Raw genomic sequence first — 27500 nt, 5'->3', positions numbered from 1 at the left:
CTTTGACACCAAAACCAAAGGACTTAATGTGGACATGGGTTTTCTCACACCCTACCAAAATTGTCTGTAATTATCCTGCTTGCCTCTATTCTTATCCACACTTTCTCCCCCCCCCCCCCCCCCCCAGCATCCCTTCCCCTCCCCACCTTTCTTTGACACTGTCCCCTGGCTTCAAACACTTAACACCCGACCTTATCTACAGTAAATATCTGTTTGTTTGGTTTTTTTTTTCTCTCTACACTGTTTTAGCATTGATTCCTGTGTAAATCAGTATTTTTGACCTGAAGAAGAGAGGAGAACTCTCGAAAGCTTGTCCTATGACATAAATTGTTAGTCCAATAAAAAAGGTATCACCTAATACTGAAGAACTCATTTATTCTGCACTATCGCAACTGAACTAACACGGCTACTTTCTGCTTTATATATATATATATATATATATATATATATATATATATATATATCACAATTATTAAGGTTATGGGGGTAAAAAAAGTGACAAAAACCCTCCACAGTAAAGCATAAAGCAACTGTAAATATTACTGTATGTTCATTTGCATGTCTTAGACAGGTCTGCAACCCTATTTTTCCCCATTATCGCCCAGCACACAGCGCTTCCACTGCAGCAAGGGATTCTGGGAAATGACATGCAAATGAGCACACAGTGCCACCTTTTGTCTCAAGCTCGTATTACACAAGCAAATCCTCAAGCCAATGCATACTGTTTTAAACACAGCTTTTAGGCCGAGTCCATAGAAGGACAGGCCGCACTGAGCCGTGCGGACGCTCAGCGCTGAGCCCCTGCATCCTCAATGAGGATGCCTTGAGAGGGGGCTCACGCGAGCGTCCGCAAGCGTGCTGAGGCTTTGGAATTTTCAGCCGACAGCCAAGCTGTTTTTCAGCACGCTGTCGGCTGAAAACATCCAATCAGCCTGAAGCAGCGTCAACGTCACGGCGCCGTGACGTCGGCGCCGTGACGTTGAAGTCAGTGCGTCACGGGCGATTGGCCCAGCGACGTCACTGCCCCGCCTCCAACCACCTCCCCCCCGGCTCCCTTCGCGCAGATTTCAGCAGGCGAGCCTCAGCGTCAGCGCGGCTCGGAACTCCTAACCCCTCTATGGCCCCAGCCTTAGACAGAGGCTGGGATGAGATGCAAAGCCAGTAAACCCACTCACAGACATGTTTCAACCTTGATGGGTATCATCAGTGTGAGGTTGGCTAAGCTGGTTTGAGACTAGACTAGGTATTCACCACAATTATTAAGGTTATGGTGGGTAAAAAAAAAAGTGACAAAAACCCTCCACAGTAAAGCATAAAGCAACTGTAAATATTACTGTATGTTCATTTGCATGTCTTAGACAGGTCTGCAACCCTATCTTTCCCCATTATCGCCCAGCACACAGCGTTTCCACTGCAGCAAGGGATTATGGGGAAATTATATATATATATATATATATATATATATATATATATATATATATATATATATATGAGAGAGAGAGAGAGGTATCAGTACTGTGTTAGCTGAGCTTCAATAATCAAAAATGAAAAGACTATACCGTTCTGTGGCTAATGAAATGCTTTTATTTGTGCGAGCTTTCGCGCATGCAAGACCAATAACCTCAGCTGATATGACATGGATCTAATTGCATTCTCTTCACAGGTATGTCCCTGATCTGCAAGTCCTGTTTTAAAAGAATTACCCTCCCGGCTTGTACTATTGATCTCTTTTGGTATGTTTGTATATCAAAAGGTGGATTTCCCCCCCCCCCCCTCTTAACTGTGTGTTGCTAATTGACCAACTGGAACACCTATCACCTGAGATCAGACTCCAAAAGACTGTTCATGGTCCCAAGGCTCAACAAAGTATCCGGACGTTCCTCCTTCTCCTACCGTGCACCCCAAAACTGGAACAACCTACCAGAGACTCTCACATCCACCACCAGTTTAAGTTCTTTCAAATCTAAGGCTGTCTCACATTTTAACCTGGTCTGTAACTGTTTCATACGCTCATACTATATATTTTCTTTAACTGTGCATGCAATGTCTTGTATATAATGTATACCCTGTTCATTTATGTAACTGTATTTGTAACCATGTATTATTTGTTTTACTCTGTGCCCAGGACATACTTGAAAACGAGAGGCAACTCTCAATGTATTACTACCTGGTAAAATATTTTATAAATAAAATAATAAATAAACAAGCTGATTTATTGGGGTGGGGGGAGGGTCATGTGACTGCTTTAGATGTATAAAACACATATCCCCCCTGCATTGGCAGGGTAGCATTGGCATCTTAAGAGTGACGCATTTAAAATGATCATTTTAAGTGACAATATATAGTTAGACTATAGTTTGACTAGAGGTGGAATGGCGACTGCATCTTTCTGCAAACTCTTTTACTCAAGGCAACAAACGGTGAGTTTATATGACCACCCTATGATCCCATGCTTGTTAGCCTGCATATTTTAACCGCCCACCCCTTTACAACTTATTTCACTGCAGCCTCTCCCAAAACTGACTGCACAAAATACCTCCCACACCCACTCAGCCCACTGAAACCCTGAATTGACTCCAGCATTGCAATGCAACAAAACATTTGACAAGGAACAGGCACACCCCTGCTGTTTAGTCTGCACACACTCACTTTGCTCACAACAGCTCCATGCAGCACTGCCTACCTCTGGCATAATGAACCTGCTATGTATCTTAACTTTTTTCTTTCTCCTGGCCTCATGGAGATGTTACTCCCTCTGTACACTACAAACTCCTACCTCCAGGCCCACACCCAACATCACCATACACCCTGGACTACTCAAAAGCCTTGCACTATCTACTGAATGTTGGTGGAGAACTCTAAAAACCAGCACACCAACCACTGCTCACTCTAATGGCAAACACCACAAATTTACCCAAATTTCTACTCATACTATTACTCTCTTTAGCAGGCGATATTGAACCTAACCCAGGTACTCCCATTTCAGCTCTGTCCCATGCTTCTGAGAATTCCACCTTTAAATTCCAAAAAAGGCTATCTGTCGCCCATATAAATATCCGGAGTCTGCTGCCCAAACTGGACGAACTAAGGGCATGGTGCCTTATGCATAAACCCAAAGCCATCATTCTTACAGAAACATGGCTAACCCCTAAAACTCCTGATGCAAATATCGCCATTCAGGGATACTCCATTTCTAGGAAAGATAGGTCTAAGAGAGGAGGAGGGGTGTTATTTTATATTGCAGACACCTTACAATTTACACTGTTAAATTGCCCCCCAAGCCCACCCTCTTTTGAAATTGTAGCTGGCAAAATCTGCCTCCCCTTTTCTAAGCCCATCTTGCTCGCTGGCATCTACCGCCCCCCTAAAGCCCCTATACAATCCCTGACTGATATCACCCAGTTTCTTGGCTCCATTTCCTCTCTGAATGAGAAGAGTGAGCTGCTAGTTCTTGGGGATTTCAACTTCAATTGGCTTGACCCTAAAAACCACAAAATCCAGATACAACTCAAGTCACTTAACCTATCGCAACTCATTTCCCAACCCACACGGACAAACCTGAAATGGCATAACCATTCCTTGCTAGACTGGATTCTCTCCTCAAACCCAAGCAGAATCCAATCTTCTGGCATCCTTCCTGATATTTTCAGTGACCATGCAATAGTGTACTGTGTAAGGAAAATTAAAACGCCCCATTCAAGCCCTAAAGTTCTCGTCACTAGAACATTTAAAAACTTTAACTCACAACAGTTTCTGGATGACCTTACCAACTGCCCATGGCACAGAATCGATTTAATTCCCGACCCTGATTCTGCGCTCAACTATTTCCAATCCGAGTTCTTAAAACTCTGCGATACCCATACAACTGACCTTATTGCACTCTACCAGCTTAGGGATACCTTGTGGAAAAGCTACAAAGTAACTGGCACTACCAAGGATCTCAATCACTACAGATGCCTGCGGAACATGTGCACAAGGCAAACAAGGCACGCAAAAGCACATTATAACTCTGACAATCTCCACCAAAATACATCAAACCCAGCTAACTTCTGGAAGGTTATCAACACTATATTCCAGGCTCCTAACCATCAACAACCAAGTAATATCACTAAGGGGGATATTACTCTGACAAACCCCACTGACATTGCAAATGCATTCAATGATTACTTTGTGGGGTGTGCCACTAACTTATTAGCGAAATGCAGCCCAAATCACAAAACTGAATCTCATCCTGGGAATACCCACATAGCCCCACCCCCTCCCAACACTGCCCACAATTTTCAATTTGGCCCAGTATCTGAAGAGGAGATTACACAAGCGCTCCTCAAATTAAAACTAAGCAGCCAATGCGGACCTGATTTACTACAATCTAGGTTCCTACGACTTGGTGCCCCAGCCATTGCCAAACCAATTGCTTCCATAGTCAACTCAATCCTGTCTGCAGGCCATATCCCTAAGACCTGGAAAACTGCCAGAGTTGTCCAAATCTTCAAAAAGTGGGGACAAAAACACTGTCTCAAACTACAGGCCAATCTCACTACTCCCAATTCTATCCAAAGTCATGGAAAAATGTGTCCACTCCCAATTAAGCGTTTACTATACCAAGACAAATTTCCCTAGCCAATTCCAATCTGGCTTTCGTCCCAAACACTCCACCGTAACTACCCTGCTAAAAGTTTGCAATGAAATCCAGTGTGGAATGGAACGGGGACAAGTCACTGGTGCAGTATTCCTAGATTTTGCAAAGGCTTTTGATACAGTTGATCATGCTATCCTGCTTAACAAACTCCAGAGCTCTGGAATAGGGAAGCATGCTTTAAACTGGTTTCAGTCCTACCTATCAGGAAGATCCCAACATGTGTCCATCTCAGGCTATAACTCCAACCCCCTGGATATCACCTGTGGTGTCCCGCAAGGCTCTGTTCTGGGGCCCCTACTCTTCTCAGTGTTCATTAATGATCTTCCCACAGCTTGTAAGGAAGCCTCAATACACATGTATGCAAATGACACAATCCTATATGCGCACTGCCATAGCCTCTCTGACCTCCAACACATACTTCAGTCTGACTTTTTGAGACTCGAAAACTGGATTTCCCAAAACAAACTGTTTTTAAACACTGAGAAGACTGTAACAATGGTATTTGGGACCAAGACTACATTTTTAAAGCTTCCAGCGACTGAGCTCCTGATTAGAACCAACACTAACACCACCCTAAGGCTAAGGCCCCGGTAACGCCGCTGTAACGCGCGCCCGCGAGATTGGCGGCGCGTTCAGCCGATTCCCCGGTCTGCAGCTCACTGCAGGAAGAGAGACCGGGGGGGGGGGGGGGTTGGCGAGGCGGGGGAGTGACGGGGACGTGAGTCCTGCTCTCAATTCTATTGAGAGCAGGAGCAACTCTCGCCCGAGCACTGCGGCCCCACCTCGCAGCGTTCCCGGCGCCATTTAGGGGAGGGCTCTCGTCCGTGCAGCGTCCGCCACAGCGGACGCTGTAGTAGGCAGCGGGGGCGAGGCCTAACCCCTGTCACTAGTTTTAAATACCCGGGCTTATGGTTTGACTCCCACTTAACATTCGGAATGCACATTGATACCCTGACAACCAAGACCTATGCCAAACTAGGGGTACTTTACAGGAACAAATCCTCCCTAAGTATCCTGGTCAGAAAGCGTATCGCACAGCAGATGCCAATGCCAATTATTGACTATGGAGACATAGTATATGGCTCGGCACCTCAAACCCACCTTAGCAAACTTGACACCCTCTACAATTCAATTTGTCGTTTTGTTCTCCAATGCATATAGATAGTTTAGACACAAGTTCCAAGTAGCAGTGCTCAGTGTGCTGGAAACATATAACTGAAATTAATATTTGAAAAAAACATACAAGATAGTGTATGAAAGAAGCCAAATAATGCTGGGTGAGTTATTGGACCAAGTACAAATCATATAAAGTAGAGAATTCAATAAGCCATGACTGTCAGTACTCCAGTGCAGTACTCCACCGGACAGAATATCTCAACAATGGCACTGTTACTGGTCAACAACTCCCCCTGGATGATGGGGGAGAAACAATACTGACATATAGCGGCTTCTTATGTTTGCGTGCATCACGCCTGTGAGTCGTAGAAGAAGAAGAATCCAAGGATTAAATGCGGAGCACAGCTGCAAAAATGGGGCCAGCGCCAATGGAATAAAGTTAAAAGAGGTATTTATTGATAAACATAGTAACGGGGAACAAAAACCCTCTGACGCGTTTCAGGCAAACGCGTCAGTGTGTTTTTGTTCCCCGTTACTATGTCTATCAATAAATACCTCTTTTAACTTTATTCCATTGGCGCTGGCCCCATTTTTGCAGCTGTGCTCCGCCTTTAATCCTTGGATTATTGTTCTCCAATGCAACTACAACACACATCACTGCGAAATGCTCAAAGAACTAGATTGGCCATCACTAGAGTCTAGGCGGAAAGTTCACCTTTCCTGTCTTGCCTTTAAATTCTTTATGGGCAAGCTACCCAGCTATCTGAACAAGCTCTTTACCCCTACCACATGCAGCACTTATCACCTGAGATCAGACTCCAAAAGACTGTTCATGGTCCCAAGGCTTAAAGTATCCGGCCGTTCCACCTTCTCTTACCGTGCACCCCAAAACGAACAACCTACCAGAGACTCTCACATCCACCACCAGTCTAAGTTCTTTCAAATCTAAGGCTGTCTCACATTTTAATCTGGTCTGTAACTGTTTCATACGCCCATAATATATATTTTCTTTAACTGTGCATGCAATGTCTTGTATATAATGTATACCCTGTTCATTTATGTTACTGTATTTGTAACCATGTATTATTTGTCTTAACTCTGTGCCCAGGACATACTTGAAAACGAGAGGTAACTCTCAATGTATTACTTCCTGGAAAAATATTTTATAAATAAATAAAATAAATACACTGATCTCTTCTTCCGGCGATGACCTTTTGTAAAGCACTGAATACACTGTGGGCTCTTCATTAATTTATATTTACATAGATACACACACACACACACACACACACACACACACTTACATCACTAACATTCAGGGACATTTGCATGTCATTTCCCAGAATCCCTTGCTGCAGTGGAAGCACTGTATGCTGGGTGACAATGGGGAAAGTCAGGGTTGCAGACCTGTCTAAGACATGCAAATGAACATACAGTAATATTTACAGTTGCTATATATATATATATATATATATATATATATATATATATATATATATATATATATATATATATATCCCCTTCCTGATTGGGCAGAAGACTTGGCACACTGCCAGAATTTTATTCTGCTCGCTGTGAAGCCGAGATCCTGCAAGGAGGTAAGCTACCCCATGCCTCTCCCTTCCCCTCCATGCCCTACAATGACCCCCCCCCCCATAGCCATCCTTGCTGCCGCTGGTCCCCCCCTGCCGCTGATAGTCCCCCTCCCCCTGCCGCCGGTGGTCCCTTCCCAGCCTCACATGGTCACCCCTGCCGCCGATAGTCCCCCGCCCGACTCACATGGCCCCCCTCGCCCACCCTGTGTCTCACCCCGTGTCTGTGTCTCGCCCACCCACCCAGTGTGTGTGTCGCCCACCCACAAACCGAGTGTCTCGCCCACCCACCTACCCACCCAGTGTCTGTGTCACACACACACACACACACACACACACACACACACACACACAGGATTTGGATATGTTATTTACCCTATATATCTTAACTGCCCTATACCTACACCGAATTAACCTATACTGCTTTCTTCCAGATCTGACTCTGAAGCGTCACATGGGAGACATCGACATCCCCCCTAACCCAGAAGACAGGTAGGGAACACATCCCCTCCAATGTATAACATTGCGGGAATGAGGGTAGCTGGACATTGAGGGACTGCGGATCAGGTAAGATCCCAGCCGGGATTGCTGCTTTAGATAGGGCGGGTCTGGAGGTGGGGCGAGTAGATTTTTTGGTTCAGCAAGTAGATTTTTGGGTGATTTGTCAAGGTATGTATGTATGTATATATATACAAATGTACTGTATGCTCATTTGTATGTCTTAGACAGGTCTGCAACCCCGCCTTTCACCATTATCACTCAGCACTTCCACTGCAGCAAGGGATTCTGGGAAATGACATGCAAATGAGCACAGTGTGCCACCTTTTGTCTCAAGCTCACATTACATTAACAACCCTTAAGCCAATCCATGCTGCTTTAAACACAGCTTTTAAACATAGCCTAGGATGAGATGCAAAGCCAGTAAACCGATTCACAGACTGTTTGGACCGTGTGGGTCTCTTCAGTGCAAGGTTGGTTGTACTGGCTCTGCTTGTTTGAGACTAAGGCCGCGCTTATAGTGCCGGCGACGCGACATTGCCCGAAAACAAATACATTGCCGCCGCGTGCACTTATAGTGCGCGCGACGGCGATAAAGCGACGGGTCGACGTCGCAGAAACTGGAAGCCGGCAAAATTAGATTTTTCAAGGGCTGTCGCATCACGTGACGGCCCTTGAACAAATCAAATTGCCGGAATCCCTCAACCCCGCCACCCGGCGAAACATAACTTTCGCCGACAGCGACGGGTTACGTCACCCGCCGTCGCCATCGACGGCACTATAGGCACGGCCTAAGAGTAGGTCTCTGGAGTGGGTAGCCAGAGACAGGACACCTCACTTCTCCTATCCATGGAGAACACGTAGATATTTTGACCTTGTCGCAAGCTTTTTTTTCCCTTATGAATTGCTCACTGACTTTTTTTCTCTCTATACCACTGACATGCTGCATTCTTCCTGTTTGCCATTTGTTTTGTAGAGAAGATTTTGTACTTTACTGAAGTCAATGTATACTATTAGTGTTCAGTACAGCAATCATACCCAAGCATAATATTTTTTGACTCTTGATTGACTAGCATGTCTTTATATGCTATTATATCAGCATGCGTTAGTCATTTATACTAAGTGTGCGAAGTGTTGGACATAGAGAGTGATACTCTCTTAAAGCATGTTTTACTTCCTCTTGCCTTACTTAAATATACTGAACACTAGAGGGAAATTTCAGCTTAGAGAGCTCAGTAGCTACTAACTTGCACTGCATAGTATATAGCTGTTTTGAGCAGTTAAGTGTTACAGAGGTAGTTCCTGATATTTTTTTGACCCTTTTGTATTGTCCTTTAAGGGATGTGAAATAAATTTGTTCTATTTTGGTACACCTGTGTGCTCAAGTGGGATACTTTTCTGTTTGTGTTATATACTATTTCTTATCCCGAAACACCGCTGGCATAACTACACTGTTTATTATTAGCCGGGTTTTTGTGGGTACCTTTATTACACGTAGTGTATGCGGTGTCTAGCCCCTCCCCATATACACACTGTGTGTGTGTGTGTGTGTGTGTGTGTGTGTGTGTGTGTGTGTGTGTGTGTGTGTGTGTGTGTGTGTGTGTGTGTGTGTGTGTGTGTGTGTGTGTGTGTGTGTGTGTGTGTATATATGAACACAAAGAAAAATAGAGGGTTTGTTGAAAGCACACGAAAAATATTTGAAAGTACAAAATAGATTTTATTAGCAATACAAAACACAAAAATAATATTAAAATATACCTAAACACATACTAAATGAACACTGCTGAACCAAAGAATACACAATAAAAATGTAGGGACCCAAAATATGTAACATGCAAAATACATGGGTATGATAATGCAAATCCAGGGGAAAGTAATTTCCCCTGGAAATGCAATGGAGATCGGCCGATTAGCAACACGATAGTACAAATGACTGAAAAAAAACAATATCTACACAAACCCAAGTAAACACAGAAAAAAGAGCAACAACGCAAATATAATGAATGAAGCCTAGATGCTGTGTAGCCAGAAGGTGGTGGCTAAACCCTGGCAGTTATAATAAAGAGCCAGAGAAAGACAGAAAATAAATGTCTATAATGTGCAGAGGTGGGGTCCCCTCAAAGTCTGAAATGTAAACAATGAGTCAGCAGAGAAAACAAGGGAGAGAAAAAAAATGAGAAAATGACTCCCTAATGCCAAAGCTAGGTGTTACTGATATAAGCTATGGCAGACAAAAATGATAGTGTCCCAAAGGCTACCGTGGAGCAAGGAAATGTCCAGATACTTGCTATGACGCTGCACAAGACATCCAGAGAAGGGGAGTCCAAGACAGAAGTAAGAGGCAATGAAAGCCCCCGGCATCCCGCTCACTGTTAGCATCAGGCAGCAATCATACAGCAGTCACAGAACCGGACAAAACAGCTTCAGCAGTATAGCTCCAAACAAGGAGATGGTCAGCACGGTGCAGCGGTGGGACACAGGAAAGTGAGTGGTATAGATACAAGAAATCCCCTTCTCCTCTGGATGTCTTGTGCAGCGTCATAGTAAGTATCTGGACATTTCCTTGCTCCACGGTAGCCTTTGGGACACCATCATTTTTGTCTGCCATAGCTTATATCAGTAACACCTAGCTTTGGCATTAGAGAGTCATTTCTCATGTTTTTTTTCTCCCTTGTTTTCTCTGCTGACTCATTGTTTACATTTCAGACTTTGAGGGGACCCCACCTCTGCACATTTTAGACATTTATTTTCTGTCTTTCTCTGGCTCTTTATTATAACTGCCAGGGTTTAGATACCACCTTCTGGCTACACAGCATCTAGGGCAGCGGTGCGCAAACTGGGGGGCGCGACACTGCCGACGGGGGGGTGCGGGGTTTACAGAGGCCTCGCGCGCTTCCCGAAGGCACTTAAATTAAGTGCCGGGGGAGCTGCAGGGCCTCTGTAAACCTAACTTACCGTGGCTCCAGCGGCTTCCTCCCTGCGTTGCCATGGCAACGCGGCGTCAAAATGACGCTGCAGGGTCATGTGCCGTCACGTTGCTATGGCAACGTGACGTCATGAGGCCAGAGCGCGGGTAAGTGGGGGTTGGGGCGTGGGAGTGAGGGGACCGCCGGCAGGGGGGCACAGGGAAAAAAAAAGTTTGCGCCCCCCTGATCTAGGGTATTCATTCATTATATTTTCATTGTTGCTCTTTTTTCTGTGTTTACTTGGGTTTGTGTAGATATTGTTTTTTTTCAGTCATTTGTACTATCATGTGTTGCTGATCGGCCGATCTCCATTGCATGTCCAGGGGAAATTACTTTCCCCTGGATTTGCATTATCATACCCATGTATTTTGCATGTTACATATTTTGGGTCCCTACATTTTTATTGTGTATTCTTTGGTTCAGCAGTGTTCATTTAGTATGTGTATAGGTATATTTTAATATTATTTTTGTGTTTTGTATTGCTAATAAAATCTATTTTGTACTTTCAAATATTTTTCGTGTGCTTTCAACAAACCCTCTTTTTTTCTTTTTGTGTTCTTATATCATATTGGGTTGTTAGCACTGTCAGAGGGTAAATTTAACCCCTACATCTGGCGTAGTGATTTATTGTGATTTATGGGGGATGGTTTTGATTGCGGCCCCAACTCTGTGTGTTTAGGTTATATATACATACATACATACATATATATATACATATATATATATATATATATATATATATATATATATATATATATATATATATATATTTACAGTGTTCGACAAACCTATACATTTGCACGCCCCGGGCGAGTGGATTTAACATCGTGGCGAGCTCCTGTTGGCCCAGGCATCACACGTTTGGTACTAGGTGGCGAGTAGATTTTTTTGGTGGGCGAGTAGATTTTTTGGTGATTTGTCGACCACTGTATATTTACATATATACATATACATATACACATATATACATACACATTTACATATATACACACACACACACACACACACACACACAAACACACAAACACACACTTGGATTGCCCGTTTAAACATACATTTTAAATAAGATACACAGTTAAAGATTATGCAGGGCACGCTGTATATTTCCTGTTACTAACTCCTGCCAATCTTTATAGTGGCTAAAATAATTTAATTGCATCTTGTTTATATGCTATTCTTTCAACATTTTAGGGTCTTAACACCTGGGATATCACTTATTCTTGGAAAGGGGCTAATTTATATTTGTTCTATGAAACTTGCTAGCTTGCTTAAATTATACCTCACCTACACATAGTTTCCTTTCTTGCAAATAGTAGCTACAGCAAGTGGGGCTTTCAGTACTCCCAAAATGAATGTTACCCTTGCCTAACAAATGAAGCATTTAACCTACCTTGAGATGAAGTGACAACTTTTCTGTAACATGCCTAAAATGAAATAGCTCTAAGCTATCTGGAAGTTTTAGCTGTGTTTTAGACTGAAGTTGATTTTTAGACAAAGTACAGTAGAGATTCTAAAATCTAGGGTTACTAACAAGGTCACTCGAACAAACATTTTTAAATCAATTTAACGATAAAGAAAACTGCATAATCAGGCATAAAACATGTATATATCTGTTGGGGAAAAAAATTATTAAATCCCATGTCACACAGAACTGACTTTTGATCATTTGGAGTATTCTAGGAAAAGTACATCTTTACATTGAACTAATAAACTAGTTTCATATACAGTTAAAAACAGTAATTGCAAGAGTTTGAAGAAAAAAAAAAAAACAATTTTACACATACATATATTAAAGACTAAGACACTTAAGAAATTAAAGCCATATAAAAGCCATAAGTCTAGGCATACTGTACAAGCAACACATATTTCCAATGCCCGGTTTCCAAAATTACATTTGTAAAAAGTCCATAAAATACAATATTTGAATAGTTTCTTGATGATCTAGAACACAATATACTTACTTTCAGCTTTGGACAAAGTGCAGGGATTACAGTCAATCAAAGCCAACTGAAAATGCTGGGGGAGGGGGAAAGGAAAATTAACTGTTTTTTTCTTATTTACCATTTGTAGCTACAGTAAGTTACGTTCATTTTACTGCATGTAACGCAGACACTACATTTGCTTAGTGATCTTAAAGAAAAATCTTTCAGTCTACAACTAAAATAACATGGATTTAAAAGTACTGCCTAAGATAAAGCGTGTTTTCCTTTTTCTACACTGCACCCCCATAAAGTGGACTCCTGGAAATGTACTGCTAAGATTTCTCCTAGTTGTAAAGCCCATTGCGATTAAAAGATACGAAGGTTCGGTGATCATTCTCTGGCTTTCAAATGGATGCACCTTGTAAGAATCCCAGCACCAGCACCATGTCTCTGGCATTAAAAAAAATATATATATAAAAAAATTCCGTTTCGCAGAGGGGAGGAGGGGGAGGGGGAGGGGGAGAAGGGGGAGGAAGGGAATTCTGATTTAAAATGATTACGTCTCAAATTAACTCAGTCACAAACATATTAATACATTCAGCAACAAATAAAACCAGTAATTCTGTATTTACAGCTGTACATTTCCTCATCCTTCTTGTGTTGATGCAGATAAACAGATTGGGTTGCTTTGGGACTGTTACCATAGCAATGCTACTCGGCGGATTTGATAATGACAAAATATGAAGTAAATAATAGCTTGGCGATGATAGCAGAACATCATGTAAATGAACCCACCATAAGGCTAGATGAATAATAGCTACAGATAAAAATAATTTAGAAATGTACATATTAAATAATAGAAATGCTAGGAGAAAATAAAAGCAGACAATGCACTCTAAACCAATACTGGTATTATACAAGTGACCTTAAAAAAATAATAATAAATTTTTTTTTTTAAAAGATAGAGATATAGATATCGGTTAATAGAAGATACTGACATTAAAGAAAATATAAATTTTCCCTTGAAAATCACTAGAATTGCAGCACACTAGTGGTTCATGTATTTTAAAAATACAAAATAATTTAGTGGCGTCCTTATAACTCAAGCATCAAATATTGTAAACCAAAGGAAAACTATGAATGTAAATCTCATTCTTTAAGAGAATGTCTATATTTGCACAAAAATTACATGTCTTGGATTGAAAGGTGATACAAAGAACGGTAATTTACAGAACAGAAACCACAAGATTGTCTATAATCAGTTAATGAACATGCATATGTTCAGCATCTAGGCAAGATGTTAAAGAAAACATAGAAATAGGCTTATGTAACACGAAACAATTCTCCTCACGGTGAAGCACAAAAGAAACAAGAGACACTCACCAGTGCCGAAAATGAGAAAAAGCCTTGTTAATTTCAGCATCTCCAGTCTGCAACAAGCACAAGTAGCTAGCAAACATCTGCACTTCATACAAATATTGCGGTACTGAAGCTAGCTACTGCTGTGTGAAATGGTTATTATGCAGGAGAGGCCACTGCAGTTCAGAGACGACACACAATACCTCAAGGCAGACAGCAGTCTATAGAAATTCAAATCCAGAGTAAGAGGATTTACCTAGAAGGCGCTGCGCTGAATGATAAAAAGTAACAGAGTCTTTAGAATAACCGCTGATGAAAATCCAGAACCTCATAAAATGAAAATAGCTGTTTGGCGCATATTTCTCAGTAAAATATTTTATATAAATTAATCAATTTGCTGTGGTCCGATGTGGTTAATAGCGGCCTATAAATAAGTCAATATAAAGTAGAAATCCAAGATGTTCGCTTGCCCCCCTCTCCCCCTATTTGGTTACAGCATTGGAATTGGGGGGGGGGGGGGGGGAGAAGAGAGGAGGGATCTTCCAGAACCTTATTTTCAGCTCCTGGAAGAATTCAAAAATAGAACTTTTCAGAGCAAGTATCCAAACACTGACAAATGACAAAAACATTTGTGCAGAGAATTTTTTCACATGCCTATTACAGCTTTTTACACGTTCATTAACGCTACAGTGCATATTTGAACTGTTCTAATTGCTAAACTAGGTCACTGCAACACAAACCCTGATGCTCCAATTCTACAACCAGACAATCTTGCATCATAATAATAAACGTTATTTATATAGTACTTTTCTCCCAATGAGACTCAAATCACTTTGCAGTTACAAAAAGGGAAAAAGAAGAAAACATTTAAGTTTATAAATCAGATCAAACAAAAAAAGATACAATACAGGATGGGACAGTACTGTAGCTATTAAATGCCGGCCAGTTTGTGGTTCATTAATTAAATGCCTGTGTAAACTGGTAGGTCTTGCACCTGTTTTTATAGATTTTACGCGAGTGTGTGCGAGCGCATACACACGTGTGTGTGTACGTGCGCGTGTGTGTACGTGTGCGAGTGTGTGCACGTGAAAAGAGGGGGGGAAGAGGGAGCGTCAGGGGTAGAGTGTGAAGGGGGGTGACGAGACAAAGGGGGCGCACAAGAGACAGGGGGTGGACAATCTAATTCTGGGGTTCCTTAACCAAAAAAAGGTTGAAAACCACTGAACTAGAAGCTCTTTTAGATTCACTGGGACCCTGGTCATATAGTGCTTTAATGTCAACAAGCCAAACTTGAAATAAATTTGCCATTTAACAGGCAGCCAGTGCAGAGAATAGAGAACAGGTGTCATGTGGCAAGAACTGGTCCGGATAGTTAACCTGGCTGCAGCATTCTGCACCAGCTGCATTTCAGTAGTCCAGACGTGAGGACGCAAAAGCATGGACAATCGTAAGATCCTCTGGGAGGAATCAAGAGCTTAAAATCCTAGCTTTTTTCTTTAGGTGGAAGAATGAATATTTGATCACGGCTGACACCTGATGCTCAAGGGTCGTCAGTCAACGACAACACTAAGGCCTGGGACATAGTGTAGTGAAGAGCGCTGGACAGCGCTGACGCTCATGCTCTCCTGCTCAAGCAGGAGATTTTTCGTGTCCCTGCATGAGGCCCAGGACATAGTGCACTCAGCGTCGCTGAGCGTCGCTGAGCCGCGCTGAACAGATGCACAAAGCCCCTGCATCTGTTATCAGCGCAGCTATAGTTTCTCCCTCCACATGCTTGCTGATGCGTGCGGAGGCTGAGAAACTTCCCCGAGACAGGCAAGTTTGAAATTTGCCGCTCGGGGAAGCGGAGGAGCGGTCACGTGACCGCTCCCATCCAATGGGGCTGCAGCCGGTCCGGCATTACTGCAGAGCCACCAGACCAGCAGAGGTGTGTGTGTGTGTGCTTGTATGTATGTGTGTGTGTGTATGTATGTATGTATGTGTTCGTGTGTGTGTGTGTGTGTGTGAATATATTTATCAAAGTTGCACAATGTTAATAAATAATTTATTCTCACATGTCTTTTTTTTTTATTTTTAAAATATTATATAATACACACACACACACACACACACACACACTTCAAAGTGACACACACACACACACACACACTGACAGCTACCAAGTGACACACACACACACAGTGATACCCGCCTCCCAAGCGCGCTTGCTGTCTCCTCTGCCAGGACAGCAAAAAGCTCCTGGTAGAGTGAGCGGCAGCAAGCAAGAACGAGCAGCAACACCTAAGTGCTTACTATGTCCCAGGCCTGAGCGTCAGCGAGCGCGTTTGTGTGCCGGGTGGGAGCCAGGCGGGAGGCGGGCCGGGAGGCGGGGCTAGGGCGCCATGTCACGGACTGCCATTGGCTTCTGGCAGTCACGTGACCGGCCCTGCGCTTCCCTGAGCGGCCAAATTTAAACTTGCCTGTCTCCTGCATTTCCACACGCCTCCGCACGCCTGCGGAAGCGCCGTCTAAAGCCGCGCTGACAGGGATAATGTTTCCCCTCAGCGCGCTTCAGCACGGTCTTTTTGACCATGTCCGAGGCCTAAGATTCTGCAAACGGACAGAGTTTAGCAGCTGGAAGCCCCCAAGCTTAAGGCCAGTGTGTTGACCTTGCTACAGTGTTGTCTTTCAACAGTGAGCATCCACCACAAGCACTTCTGTCTTATCAGGATTCAACCATAACCAACTGTAAAGTATCTACCCTAGGAACTCAGATAAACATCTATTGAAAACTGATAATGGGTCCTAAGTACCTGGTGCAAAGGACAAGTCGAGTGTCATCTGCAAGCAGCGATGACCTCGGCCATGCGGTCTGATTATATCACCCAGTGGCAGCAAGTACACAGCGAACAACATAAGATAGAACCCTGTGGCACTCCACGTGACCGGGGCATTGGAGTAGAGGAGTACACTTCTGAAGATACGCTGACCTGCCAGGGAGAAAGGATCTGAACCAGCTGACAACTGTCCCACCCTGTCCACAGAAATTCTTCAGGTGCTTCATTAAGATCCCATTGTCCACACAACCAACTGCTGCAGAGGTCAAGGAGTACCAAGATCGAATAGTCACCTCTGTCTCTCGCCATCAGAAGATCATTTAGCCCAAGAACCAGAGCTGTTTCAGTACTATCCAGTCTTCTGAATCCAGACTGGAATGGGTCATACATTTCATGGCTTGATAGACTGCTTTCCGGTTGGGTTGCCACCACTCTCAAACTTCCCTAGGAAAGGAAGGTTTGATACTGGCCTGTAATTCACCATGCAATCCGGGTTTAATGAAGGCTTTTTTTAAGAAGAGGTCTGATGACTGCTTCCTTCAGCATTTCGGATAAGATCCCCGTCTGTAAAGAACACAGGACTCTTTTGGCAAACACTGGGCATGAACCTACCCAGGCAAAAGCTCGTTTTTATACCTATAAAACCATGTTTACTTAATTTTATTGGATAATGTGACTAAGGTGTGATACAGTACATGTCTGTGATGTAAGACTAAATTTGTTCTCATAACTGGGACAGGGAAGAGAAAAAACTTGCATAATCAAAGAGTTGGCAGGCAGCCAAGCATCCATTTGCAGAGATAGTAAGGCAAAGCATGACATGTAGAACGTGAGACCTGTTCAAGTTACTTAGAATCTCACTGAAGTACTGACCAAAAAATCACAATAGAAGCCATGAAAAAAATACAAGCTTTGCAAGTTGATCTGAGAATACTAGTGATTCCTTTTAAACACAAAGTGAAAAACTTTTAGTCTGGTCTTGTATCCCAAGTATAAGGAAAATAACACATTCAAACCAACAACACTCAGTCAATGTTACCACCCATACATCATTTTTGTCTAATATTTTGTTTTTGTCCGCCGAGTCTTTGACTAAGACAAAACAAAATTGCATTTTCTTTTTACCCATCTGTCTTATTTAAATAAATTAAAGTTATATAATTATAAATAAATTGCATATAATATCTCACGGAAGTATTGTTCATCACAGGATAGTTGCCTGATTCCACCTTCATCAGCATGCCCTCCCCTATGGAAAGGTATTTTGATTGTACCTATACTTGTATTTATACTGTAGATGTTTATGTAACATGAGTGCCATTCATGATATGCCTTCCTTATTTCTCCCTCTCTCCTCCCAGTCCTCCCCTCTTTTTCTATTCTCCCTGTGTTTGGGCTATTTCTGAGGGTTTTGGTGCACCTTTTCCAACCTTTGGGATGATTTAGGCTTTATTTGGACATTGACTCGCTATCAATTTTGGGATTTATTTTCATCCCTTGAGATTTATTTTTGTATTGGGACTTGTATGTATGTCACAATTTTAAAATAGTTAATTAAAAGGGTATCCCCTAAATGTAATTATTTTTATTATATCTAGATGCCATTTTTGCGCACTGAATCTCACCGATATGGATTGTACCCGTCTCCACCTGCCTATATGATTTGGGAGCCTAAGCCTTTATCTACTTAAAATGCATGCTAGTTGTTAGCCAACAGTTTGTGGACCTGTTGTCTAGATGTAGGACCAGAGTTATTATGTAATTACGTAGGTCACCTGGTGCTGTTCACATGAGGGAATGTAGAGACAGGATGTGTGTTTGGGATTACACCTGGAAGGTCAGCAATCTTTTTGCATAAGTAAATTATGCGGTCCGCTTCATTCCGATTTGTCTAAAATGTAACTACACTAAGAAATTGAATGGAATTAAACCATTTATTTCTGGTGCTAGATATGATTTTGATAATCTAAATAATTATATTAATTACTGTACCACGAGTGGGCAACTCCAGTTCTCAAGGGCCATGGCTATTTGTACATTTTGTTTACAACGCATGATCTTTAATTGGAAACAGGAGGAAGTTTGTTATATAGGGATTAAAACTATCAAAATGATAAAATATTAGTGAATCCAATTATTGTTATGTTGCCTAATATGTCTTTTGATGTAGTGAAGATGGATCTCTATACAAATGTCATTATTAAAAGAGCAAATCTTGCAATATCCTAAATGTGTTTATTTTTTTTAATAAATCAGTTTTGTAGTATTAGATACTTACATTTTGCTTCCCCCCCCCCCCCCCCCCCCCAACTCTTAATGCCATTTTAGGTTTTAATATAATGAGCATCCTTTGATGTCTATAGCAGGCTTTAGCATACTTCCCCAGTCCAGTGCAGGCTATTTGGAATACCTTTCTATTTGTGATCATTTGTTGCCAATATCCCCAGCAGTTTGAGCTGCAAAATAACAATAATGTTACTTTAGTTATATATGAATACATTGTAGCTGCTGAGTTACATTGACTGAAGGATTGATTAAAATTGAAAGGCTGCAATTTAGTGAACACTGGAAAGGCAGATCTTTGATGATCGATCATGGGAGAATAAATCGATTAGCAGCTTAGGTAATTAGTTTTCAAAAAAGGCTGTATATATTAAAACAAAAGTGCCTCTTTAATGGGTAAATAAAATATATTCAATTGAATATCGCACCTCAACCCGAATTACCGTATTTGTTTAATACCAAAGAAAAAAGACAATATTGTGAAAATGTGTGCGCGCGCGTCTGCATGCGTGTGCGCGTTCGTCTGTGCGTCTGCCTGCGTGCGTCTGCCTGCCTGCGAGCGAGCGTGCGTTTGCCTGCGCGTGCCTGTCTGCGTCTGCCTGCGCACGTGTGCCTGTCTGCGTCTGCCTGCCTGCGTGTGCACGTGTGTCTGCCTGCGTGTGCGCGTGTGTCTGCCTGCGTGTGCGCGTGTGCCTGCCTGCGTGTGCGCGTGTGTCTGCCTGCGTGTGCGCGTTCCTGCCTGCGTGTGCGTGCGTGCGTGTCTGCCTGCGTGTGCGTGCGTGTCTGTCTGCGAGCGCGCGTGCGTTTGCCTGCCCGTGCCTGCCTGCGTGCGCACGTGTGCCTGCCTGCGTGCGCACGTGTGCCTGCCTGCGTGCGCACGTGTGCCTGCCTGCGTGCGCACGTGTGCCTGCCTGCGTGCGCACGTGTGCCTGCCTGCGTGCGCACGTGTGCCTGCCTGCGTGCGCACGTGTGCCTGCCTGCGTGCGCACGTGTGCCTGCCTGCGTGCGCACGTGTGCCTGCCTGCGTGCGCACGTGTGCCTGCCTGTGTGTGCGTCTGCCTGCCTGCCTGCGTGTGCGTCTGCCTGCGTGTGCGTCTGTCTGCGTCTGCCTGCGTGTCCGTGTCTGCCTGCGTGTCCGTGTCTGCCTGCGTGTGCGTCTGCCTGTCTGCGTGTCTGCCTGCGTGTGCGTACGTGCGTCTGCCTGCGTGTGCGTCTGCCTGCGTGTGTGTCTGACTGTCTGCGTCTGCCTGCGTGTCCATGTCTGCCTGCGTGTGCGTCTGCCTGCGTGTGCGTCTGCCTGCGTGTGCGTCTGCCTTTCTGCGTCTGCCTGCGTGTCCGTGTCTGCCTGCGTGTGCCTGCGTCTGCCTGCGTGTGCCTGTGTCTGCCTGCGTGTGCGTCTGCCTGCATGTGTGTGTCTGCCTGCGCGTCTGCCTGTCTGCGTCTCCGTGTCTGCCTGCGTGTGCGTCTGCCTGTCTGCGTCTGCCTGTCTGCCTGCGTGTGCGTCTGCCTGTCTGCGTCTGCCTGTGTGTGCGTGTCTGCCTGCCTGCGTGTGCGTGTCTGCCTGCGTGTGCGTGTTCGTGTCTGTCTGCCTGCGTGTGTCTGCCTGCGTGTGTGTGTGTGTGTGTGTCTGCCTGCGCGTGTCTGCCTGCGTGCGCGTGCGTGTCAGCGTGCGTCTGCCTGTGTGCGCGTGCGCTTCTGACTGCGTGTGCGTGCCTGCGTCTGCCTGCGCGTGCGTGCCTGCGTCTGCCTGCGCGTGCGCGCCGGTGTCTGCCTGCGTGCGCGTGCGCGCCGGTGTCTGCCTGCGTGCGTGCCGGTGTCTGCCTGCGTGCGCGCCGGTGTCTGCCTGCGTGCGCGCCGGCGTTTGCGCGCGCGTGCGTGCCGGCGTCTGCGCGCGCGTGCGTGCCGCGTCTGCCTGCGCGTGCCCGCGTCTGCCTGCGCGTGCCCGCGTCTGCCTGCGCGTGCCCGCGTCTGCCTGCGCGTGCCCGCGTCTGCCTGCGCGTGCCCGCGTCTGCCTGCGCGTGCCCGCATCTCTCTGTGTGTATGTATACATGTGTCTGCATGTGCGTGTATAGATACAGGTGTGACCGCGCACGTGTATGTATAGGTGTGTGTATAGATATGTGTGGGTGGTGTGTGGTGACCAGCAGCCTTTCACCACACAGATGGACTCATTTCAAAAGTTATACCAGCTAAGTACTATTATACTAGTGCCTGTTATTTGGATTACAAGACTTGAATACTACATTTCTCATAGCTGACGGGTGTTCCTGCTCAATGTGTTTGTGGGCGCTTGTATACATTCTTTTTTCGGATACCCTATTTTTAAATATCCTAATCCATTTGTTGGTGTATGTTATCTTAGCATGTGGTTTCCTGTACTGTGATGCCTCTGTAATATGTCTGTATAGATGGCTATCGCCTATATGTAGGACCTGTGTGACGGCAGGATAGATTTATAAGACCGCCCGGCCTCACTTGGCAAAGGAAGCTTTTCTGTCCAAGATTTATGTATATATGAGGTTTCATTATCAGATTATACTCAGTTCATATGTGTCTCTCATACCTACAGGGTTTTCCCCTATTATCATTATCGTTTTAAATTGCTATATGTATTTCATGTGACGTTTTTTTCATGATACATTTTGTATGTGAATTAGTATTCTTGAGTGCTATATATGGATGTCACGGGAGACAAGCACTTTTAACACATTTATACCCGGATCCTTTGATTGAGCAAGGTGAAAAGATAAAAAAAAAAATTGTAATTTATTTCCACAAATGACACACACACTATGTTACACAATTACACTGAAAATACACTTACTGGGACGGGGGCAAAACAAAATATCTTGTTCTCAAAACGAAATCCTGAAAGGTAAGAAGCAATTTCCCAGGAGCGGAAGTTGCTCGCAAACAGAGCTAGAAACAGTCCTTAGTCAGCAGTGCAAGTTGCCACCGCTGTGTACTCAGACGGAACTGCTTTGTTCATTCTGCCACTGTGGTATTGGTACTTGGAACCTCAGTTCTTACAAACTCTTGAATCTTGTTACGATGTTATGAAGTTTTAAAATGAAGCTTAGATGAATCTGGTTCCCGATGGGCTACAGGGATTCTAATAGGGTTAAAACTCCTATACCTAACCCGTGCAGGCAATCACTCTGTGGGAATAACTTTTCCCACCTATCCCGAAGTTGCCAATACTTTGCAAACCTGGCAGAGGTGGCTTCTCATCTTGCTAAGGGCATGCGTGAACCTCGCACCTCCGCCGCTAAGCATATGAGACCCAACCTCCTTACCTGGCGACACTCAGTCTGGGCGAGTCACCATTTGCTAGACTGCCCGGACTTTACACTAAGATGGGGGTACTTGGGTTCTCCCTCTCCACTTCACACCGTAGTAGGTCGGAGCCTTTCAACTCCGGACTTTTTCAGACATCACGGCAGCAAGCCAGCGGTGTGTCTTAGAAGTTTAGGGCTGGAGATGCTCCGTTCCTTTGCAGGAATTTCCTGCCATGCATTTCTAAACAACAGTGATTACAAATTAAGTGTTTCCTCTGTCTCTTGAAAATCCCTATGTGCCAAATATGTTGGAACAATTAAACTAGATGGACTTTCAGTCATCAGTTTGTAGATGACTGTATAAAAATTGCGCTATATGACTTTATGGTTTTACCCGAACGGCGCTCACAGCAAATCTCAGCACTCTAGGAGCTTCATAGCCAAAGTTAGCAAAAAGCCACTTTCAATGCTGCCAAGCGCCGGTCTTTAAAACCATTTTTCCTTTTTGCGTTCACATGAAACACTGCTGCATTTAAACACTTTAACATAGAAATGACATTACTCTCGCCACCGTGTACCTGGTGGGAGATGTTCGGAACCGCAATCTGAGTTCTGAGGTTTCGGGCATATAACGGGGGACCTTAAATTTAATTAATTCCCCTGCCCGGTATTACTATTCTGGTCTGTGCTGAAGCAGGGAAATCTGTATGTGTATGTGCGTGGGGTGTGTGTGTATGTGCGTGGGGTGTGTGTGTATGTGCGTGGGGTGTGTGTGTGTGTGTGTGTGTGTGTGTGTGTGTGTGTGTGTGTGTGTGTGTGTGTGTGTGTGTGTGTGCGTGGGGTGTGTGTGTGTGTGTGCGTGTGCGTGGGGTGTGTGTGTGTGTGTGTATGTGCGTGTATGTGCATGGGGTGTGTGTGTATGTGCGTGGGGTGTGTGTGTATGTGCGTGGGGTGTGTGTGTATGTGTGTGGGGTGTGTGTGTGTATGTGTGTGTATGTGCGTGGGGTGTGTGTGTATGTGCGTGGGGTGTGTGTGTGTATGTGTGTGTATGTGCGTGGGGTGTGTGTGTGTGTGTGTATGTGTGTATGTGCGTGGGTGTATGTGCGTGGGGTGTGTGTGTGTGTGTGTGTATGTGTGTGGGGGGGGTGTGTGTGTGTATGTGCGTGGGGGGGGTGTGTGTGTGTATGTGTATGTGCGTGGGGTGTGTGTGTGTATGTGCGTATGTGCGTGGGGTGTGTGTGTGTATGTGTGTGTATGTGCGTGGGGTGTGTGTGTGTGTGTATGTGCGTGGGTGTATGTGCGTGGGGTGTGTGTGTGTGTGTGTGTGTGTATGTGCGTGGGGGGGGTGTGTGTGTGTATGTGCGTGGGGGGGGGTGTGTGTGTGTATGTGCGTGGGGGGTGTGTGTAAATTTAATTAATTCCCCTGCCCGGTATTACTATTCTGGTCTGTGCTGAAGCAGGGAAATCTGTATGTGTATGTGCGTGGGGTGTGTGTGTATGTGCGTGGGGTGTGTGTGTATGTGCGTGGTGTGTGTGTGTGTGTGTGTGTGTGTGTGTGTGTGTGTGTGTGTGTGTGTGTGTGTGTGTGTGTGTGTGTGCGTGGGGTGTGTGTGTGTGTGTGCGTGGGGTGTGTGTGTGTGTGTGTGTGTATGTGCGTGTATGTGCGTGGGGTGTGTGTGTATGTGCGTGTATGTGCGTGGGGGGTGTGTGTATGTGCGTGGGGTGTGTGTGTATGTGCGTGGGGTGTGTGTGTATGTGCGTGGGGTGTGTGTGTGTATGTGTGTGTATGTGCGTGGGGTGTGTGTGTGTATGTGCGTATGTGCGTGGGGTGTGTGTGTATGTGCGTGGGGTGTGTGTGTGTATGTGTGTGTATGTGCGTGGGGTGTGTGTGTGTGTGTATGTGCGTGGGTGTATGTGCGTGGGGTGTGTGTGTGTGTGTGTGTATGTGCGTGGGGGGGGTGTGTGTGTGTATGTGCGTGGGGGGGGTGTGTGTGTGTATGTGCGTGGGGGGTGTGTGTGTGTGTATGTGCGTGGGGTGTGTGTGTGTATGTGCGTGAGGTGTGTGTGTGTATGTATGTATGTATGTCTTTATTTGTATAGCGCCATAAAATGTACATAGCGCTTCACAGTAGTAATACATGTCATATAAATAGCAAATATAAATAACACATCATGGGAATAAGTGCTTCAGACATACTGTAAAAGTAACATTAAGGAAGGAGTCCCTGCTCCGAGGAGCTTACAATCTAATTGGTAGGTAGGGAGAACGTACAGAGACAGTAGGAGGGAATACTAGTAAGTGCGTCTGCAGGAGGCCAAGCTTTGTGTCATGTGTCCATGATTATCCAGTGCTACTCATATGCTTCTTTAAGCAGATGTGTCTTAAGGTGGGTCTTAAAGGTGGATAGCGAGGGGGCTAGTCGGGTATTGAGGGGAAGAGCATTCCAGAGGTGTGGGGCAGAAAGTGAGAAAGGTTTAAGGCGAGAGAGAGCTTTAGATACAAAGGGGGTAGAAAGAAGACATCCTTGAGAAGAACGCAAGAGTCGTGATGGTGCATAGCGAGAAATTAGGGCTGAGATGTAATGAGGGGCAGAAGAATGTAAAGCTTTAAAAGTGAGCAGTAGAATTGAGTGTGAGATACGCGATTTAATCGGAAGCCAGGAGAGTGATTTCAGCAGGGGAGACGCTGAGACAGATTTAGGAAAGAGTAGAGTGATTCTGGCAGCAGTGTTTAGGATAGATTGTAGGGGAGACAGGTGAGAGGTAGGAAGGCCGGACAGCAGGAGGTTGCAGTAATCGAGACGTGAGAGAATGAGGGCCTGAGTCAGAGTTTTAGCAGTTGAGTAACAGAGGAAAGGGCGTATCTTTGTGATATTGCGGAGGAAAAAGCGACAAGTTTTAGAAACGTTTTGAATATGAGAGGAGAATGAGAGAGAGGAATCAAGTGTGACCCCTAGGCAGCGTGCTTGGGCTACTGGGTGAATGATCGTATTTCCAATAGCAATGTGGAAGGATGTAGTAGGGCCAGGTTTGGGAGGTAGTATAAGGAGCTCTGTTTTTGCCATGTTAAGTTTCAGTCGGCGGATGGCCATCCAGGATGATATTCCAGAGAGGCATTCAGAAACTTTGGTCTGTATAGCAGGTGTAAGGTCAGGGGTTGAAAGGTAAATTTGTGTGTCGTCAGCATAGAGGTGATATTTAAACCCAAAAGATGTGATTAGGTCACCTAGAGAGAGTGTGTAGAGAGAAAAGAGAAGGGGTCCCAGGACAGAGCCCTGGGGTACCCCCACAGAGAGATCAATAGAGGAGGAGGAGGTGTTAGCAAAAGAGACACTGAAGGTACGATGGGAGAGGTAAGAGGAGATCCAGGATAAAGCTTTGTTCCGAATACCAAGAGTATGGAGAATGTGAAGGAGAAGAGGGTGGTCCACGGTGTCGAATGCTGCAGAGAGGTCGAGTAATATGAGCAGAGTGTAATGACCTCTGTCTTTGGCAGCGTGGAGGTCGTCAGTTATTTTAGTGAGGGCTGTTTCAGTAGAGTGAGCAGTGCGGAAGCCAGATTGTAGAGGGTCTAGTACAGAATAGGTGTTGAGAAAGTGTAGCAATCGAGAGAATACAAGACGTTCAAGGAGTTTGGAGGCAAAAGGCAGGAGGGAGACAGGTCGATAGTTAGAAGGACAGGTAGGGTCAAGCTTGCTGTTTTTGAGTAATGGTATAACGGTTGCATGCTTGAAGGATGAAGGAAAGGTACCAGAGTAGAGGGAAGAGTTAAAGATCTGTGTGAGCATAGGGATTATAGAAGGAGCAAGAGGTTTTAGGAGATGGGAGGGAATGGGGTCAAGTGGGCAAGTGGTAGAGGGCGAAGAGGAGATCAGCAGTGATACATCCTCCTCCGAGATAGCAGAAAAAGAGTCAAGAAAGACAGGAGGAGAGTTGGGAAGCATTGTGGGATGGGAGGAGGCAACAGATGGGATGTTCTGCCGTATGGACTCCACCTTTTTCTTAAAAAAGTCAGCAAAGTCCTGAGGTGAGATGGATGAAGAAGAGGAGGCAGCTGAGGGTGGTCTGAGTAGAGAGTCAAAGACAGAAAAGAGACGGCGTGGGTTAGACTTGTGTGTGTTGATTAGTGATGAAAAGTAGGTTTGTTTAGCCTGAAAGAGGGAAGAGTTGAAACAGGATAGCATAAATTTGTAGTGAATGAAGTCTGCGAGCGTATGAGATTTCCTCCAGAGGCATTCAGAGGAACGAGTGGAGGAACGCAGCATGCGTGTGTGGGAGTTTAGCCAGGGTCTGGGGTTAGAAGGGCGAGGACGGCAGAGAGAAAGTGGGGCATGAAGATCAAGAGAGGAAGATAAGGCAGAGTTGTAGTTCCTGACCAGGTTGTCAGGGTCTGAAGTGGAACTGAGAGAGGAGAGGGAGGAGCGTAAAGTGGAATCAAGAGCTGGTAGGTTAATAGAGTGCAGGTTTCTGCAAAAACGAGGGCGAGATGGAGATGGAGATGGAGAGAAGCGAGAGAGAGAAAATGAGATGAGGTGATGGTCAGAGAGAGGAAAAGGGGAAATGGAGAAGTCGGAGAGAGAGAAGTTTTTAGTGAAAACCAGGTCTAAGTAGTGGCCATCCTTGTGGGTGCTGGCTGCAGTCCACTGTTGAAGGCCAAAAGAAGAGGTTAGAGAAAGAAAGCGGGAAGCCCAAGGGAGAGAGGGGTCATCAATGTGGCAATTGAAGTCCCCAAGGAGAAGAACAGGGGAGTCTGAGGAGAGAAAGAAAGAGAGCCAGGATTCAAAGTGAGAGAGAAAGGCAGAAGGGGGATGAGTAGAGGAAGGTGGGCGATAGATGACCGCCACATGGACCGGGAGAGGAGAGAAGATCTGGACTGTGTGAGCCTCGAAGGAGGGAAAAGCAAGAGAGGGGGGAATAGAAACTGTTCTGTAACGGCAGAGAGAGGAGAGCAGGAGCCCCACGCCTCCACCCCTGCCATCAGGGCGTGGAGTGTGGGAGAAGGAAAGGCCACCATAGGAGAGGGCAGCTTCC

The 27500-nt window shown here is 45.0% G+C and overlaps 1 protein-coding gene across 3 annotated transcripts in view; it reads right to left on the bottom strand.

The window, feature by feature from the left end:
- The window catches only part of KDM6A (lysine demethylase 6A), a 224068-nt gene that overhangs the window by 102776 nt on the left and 93792 nt on the right, over positions 1-27500 (bottom strand). For 2 of the 3 annotated variants that reach the window (XM_075589737.1, XM_075589739.1), the window contains exon 7: positions 12773-12827. In XM_075589737.1, the coding sequence (XP_075445852.1) occupies positions 12773-12827 (55 nt within the window). Of the gene's footprint in view, positions 1-12772; positions 12828-14116; positions 14312-27500 lie in introns of those variants that run through there. The other variant, XM_075589740.1, reaches the window with a different exon arrangement.

This window comes from Ascaphus truei, chromosome 3, assembly GCF_040206685.1.
Source record: "Ascaphus truei isolate aAscTru1 chromosome 3, aAscTru1.hap1, whole genome shotgun sequence".
Lineage (NCBI taxonomy): Eukaryota > Metazoa > Chordata > Amphibia > Anura > Ascaphidae > Ascaphus > Ascaphus truei.
The sequence above is the reverse complement of the archived record's forward strand: the minus strand, read 5'-3'. Positions and strand labels throughout refer to the sequence as shown.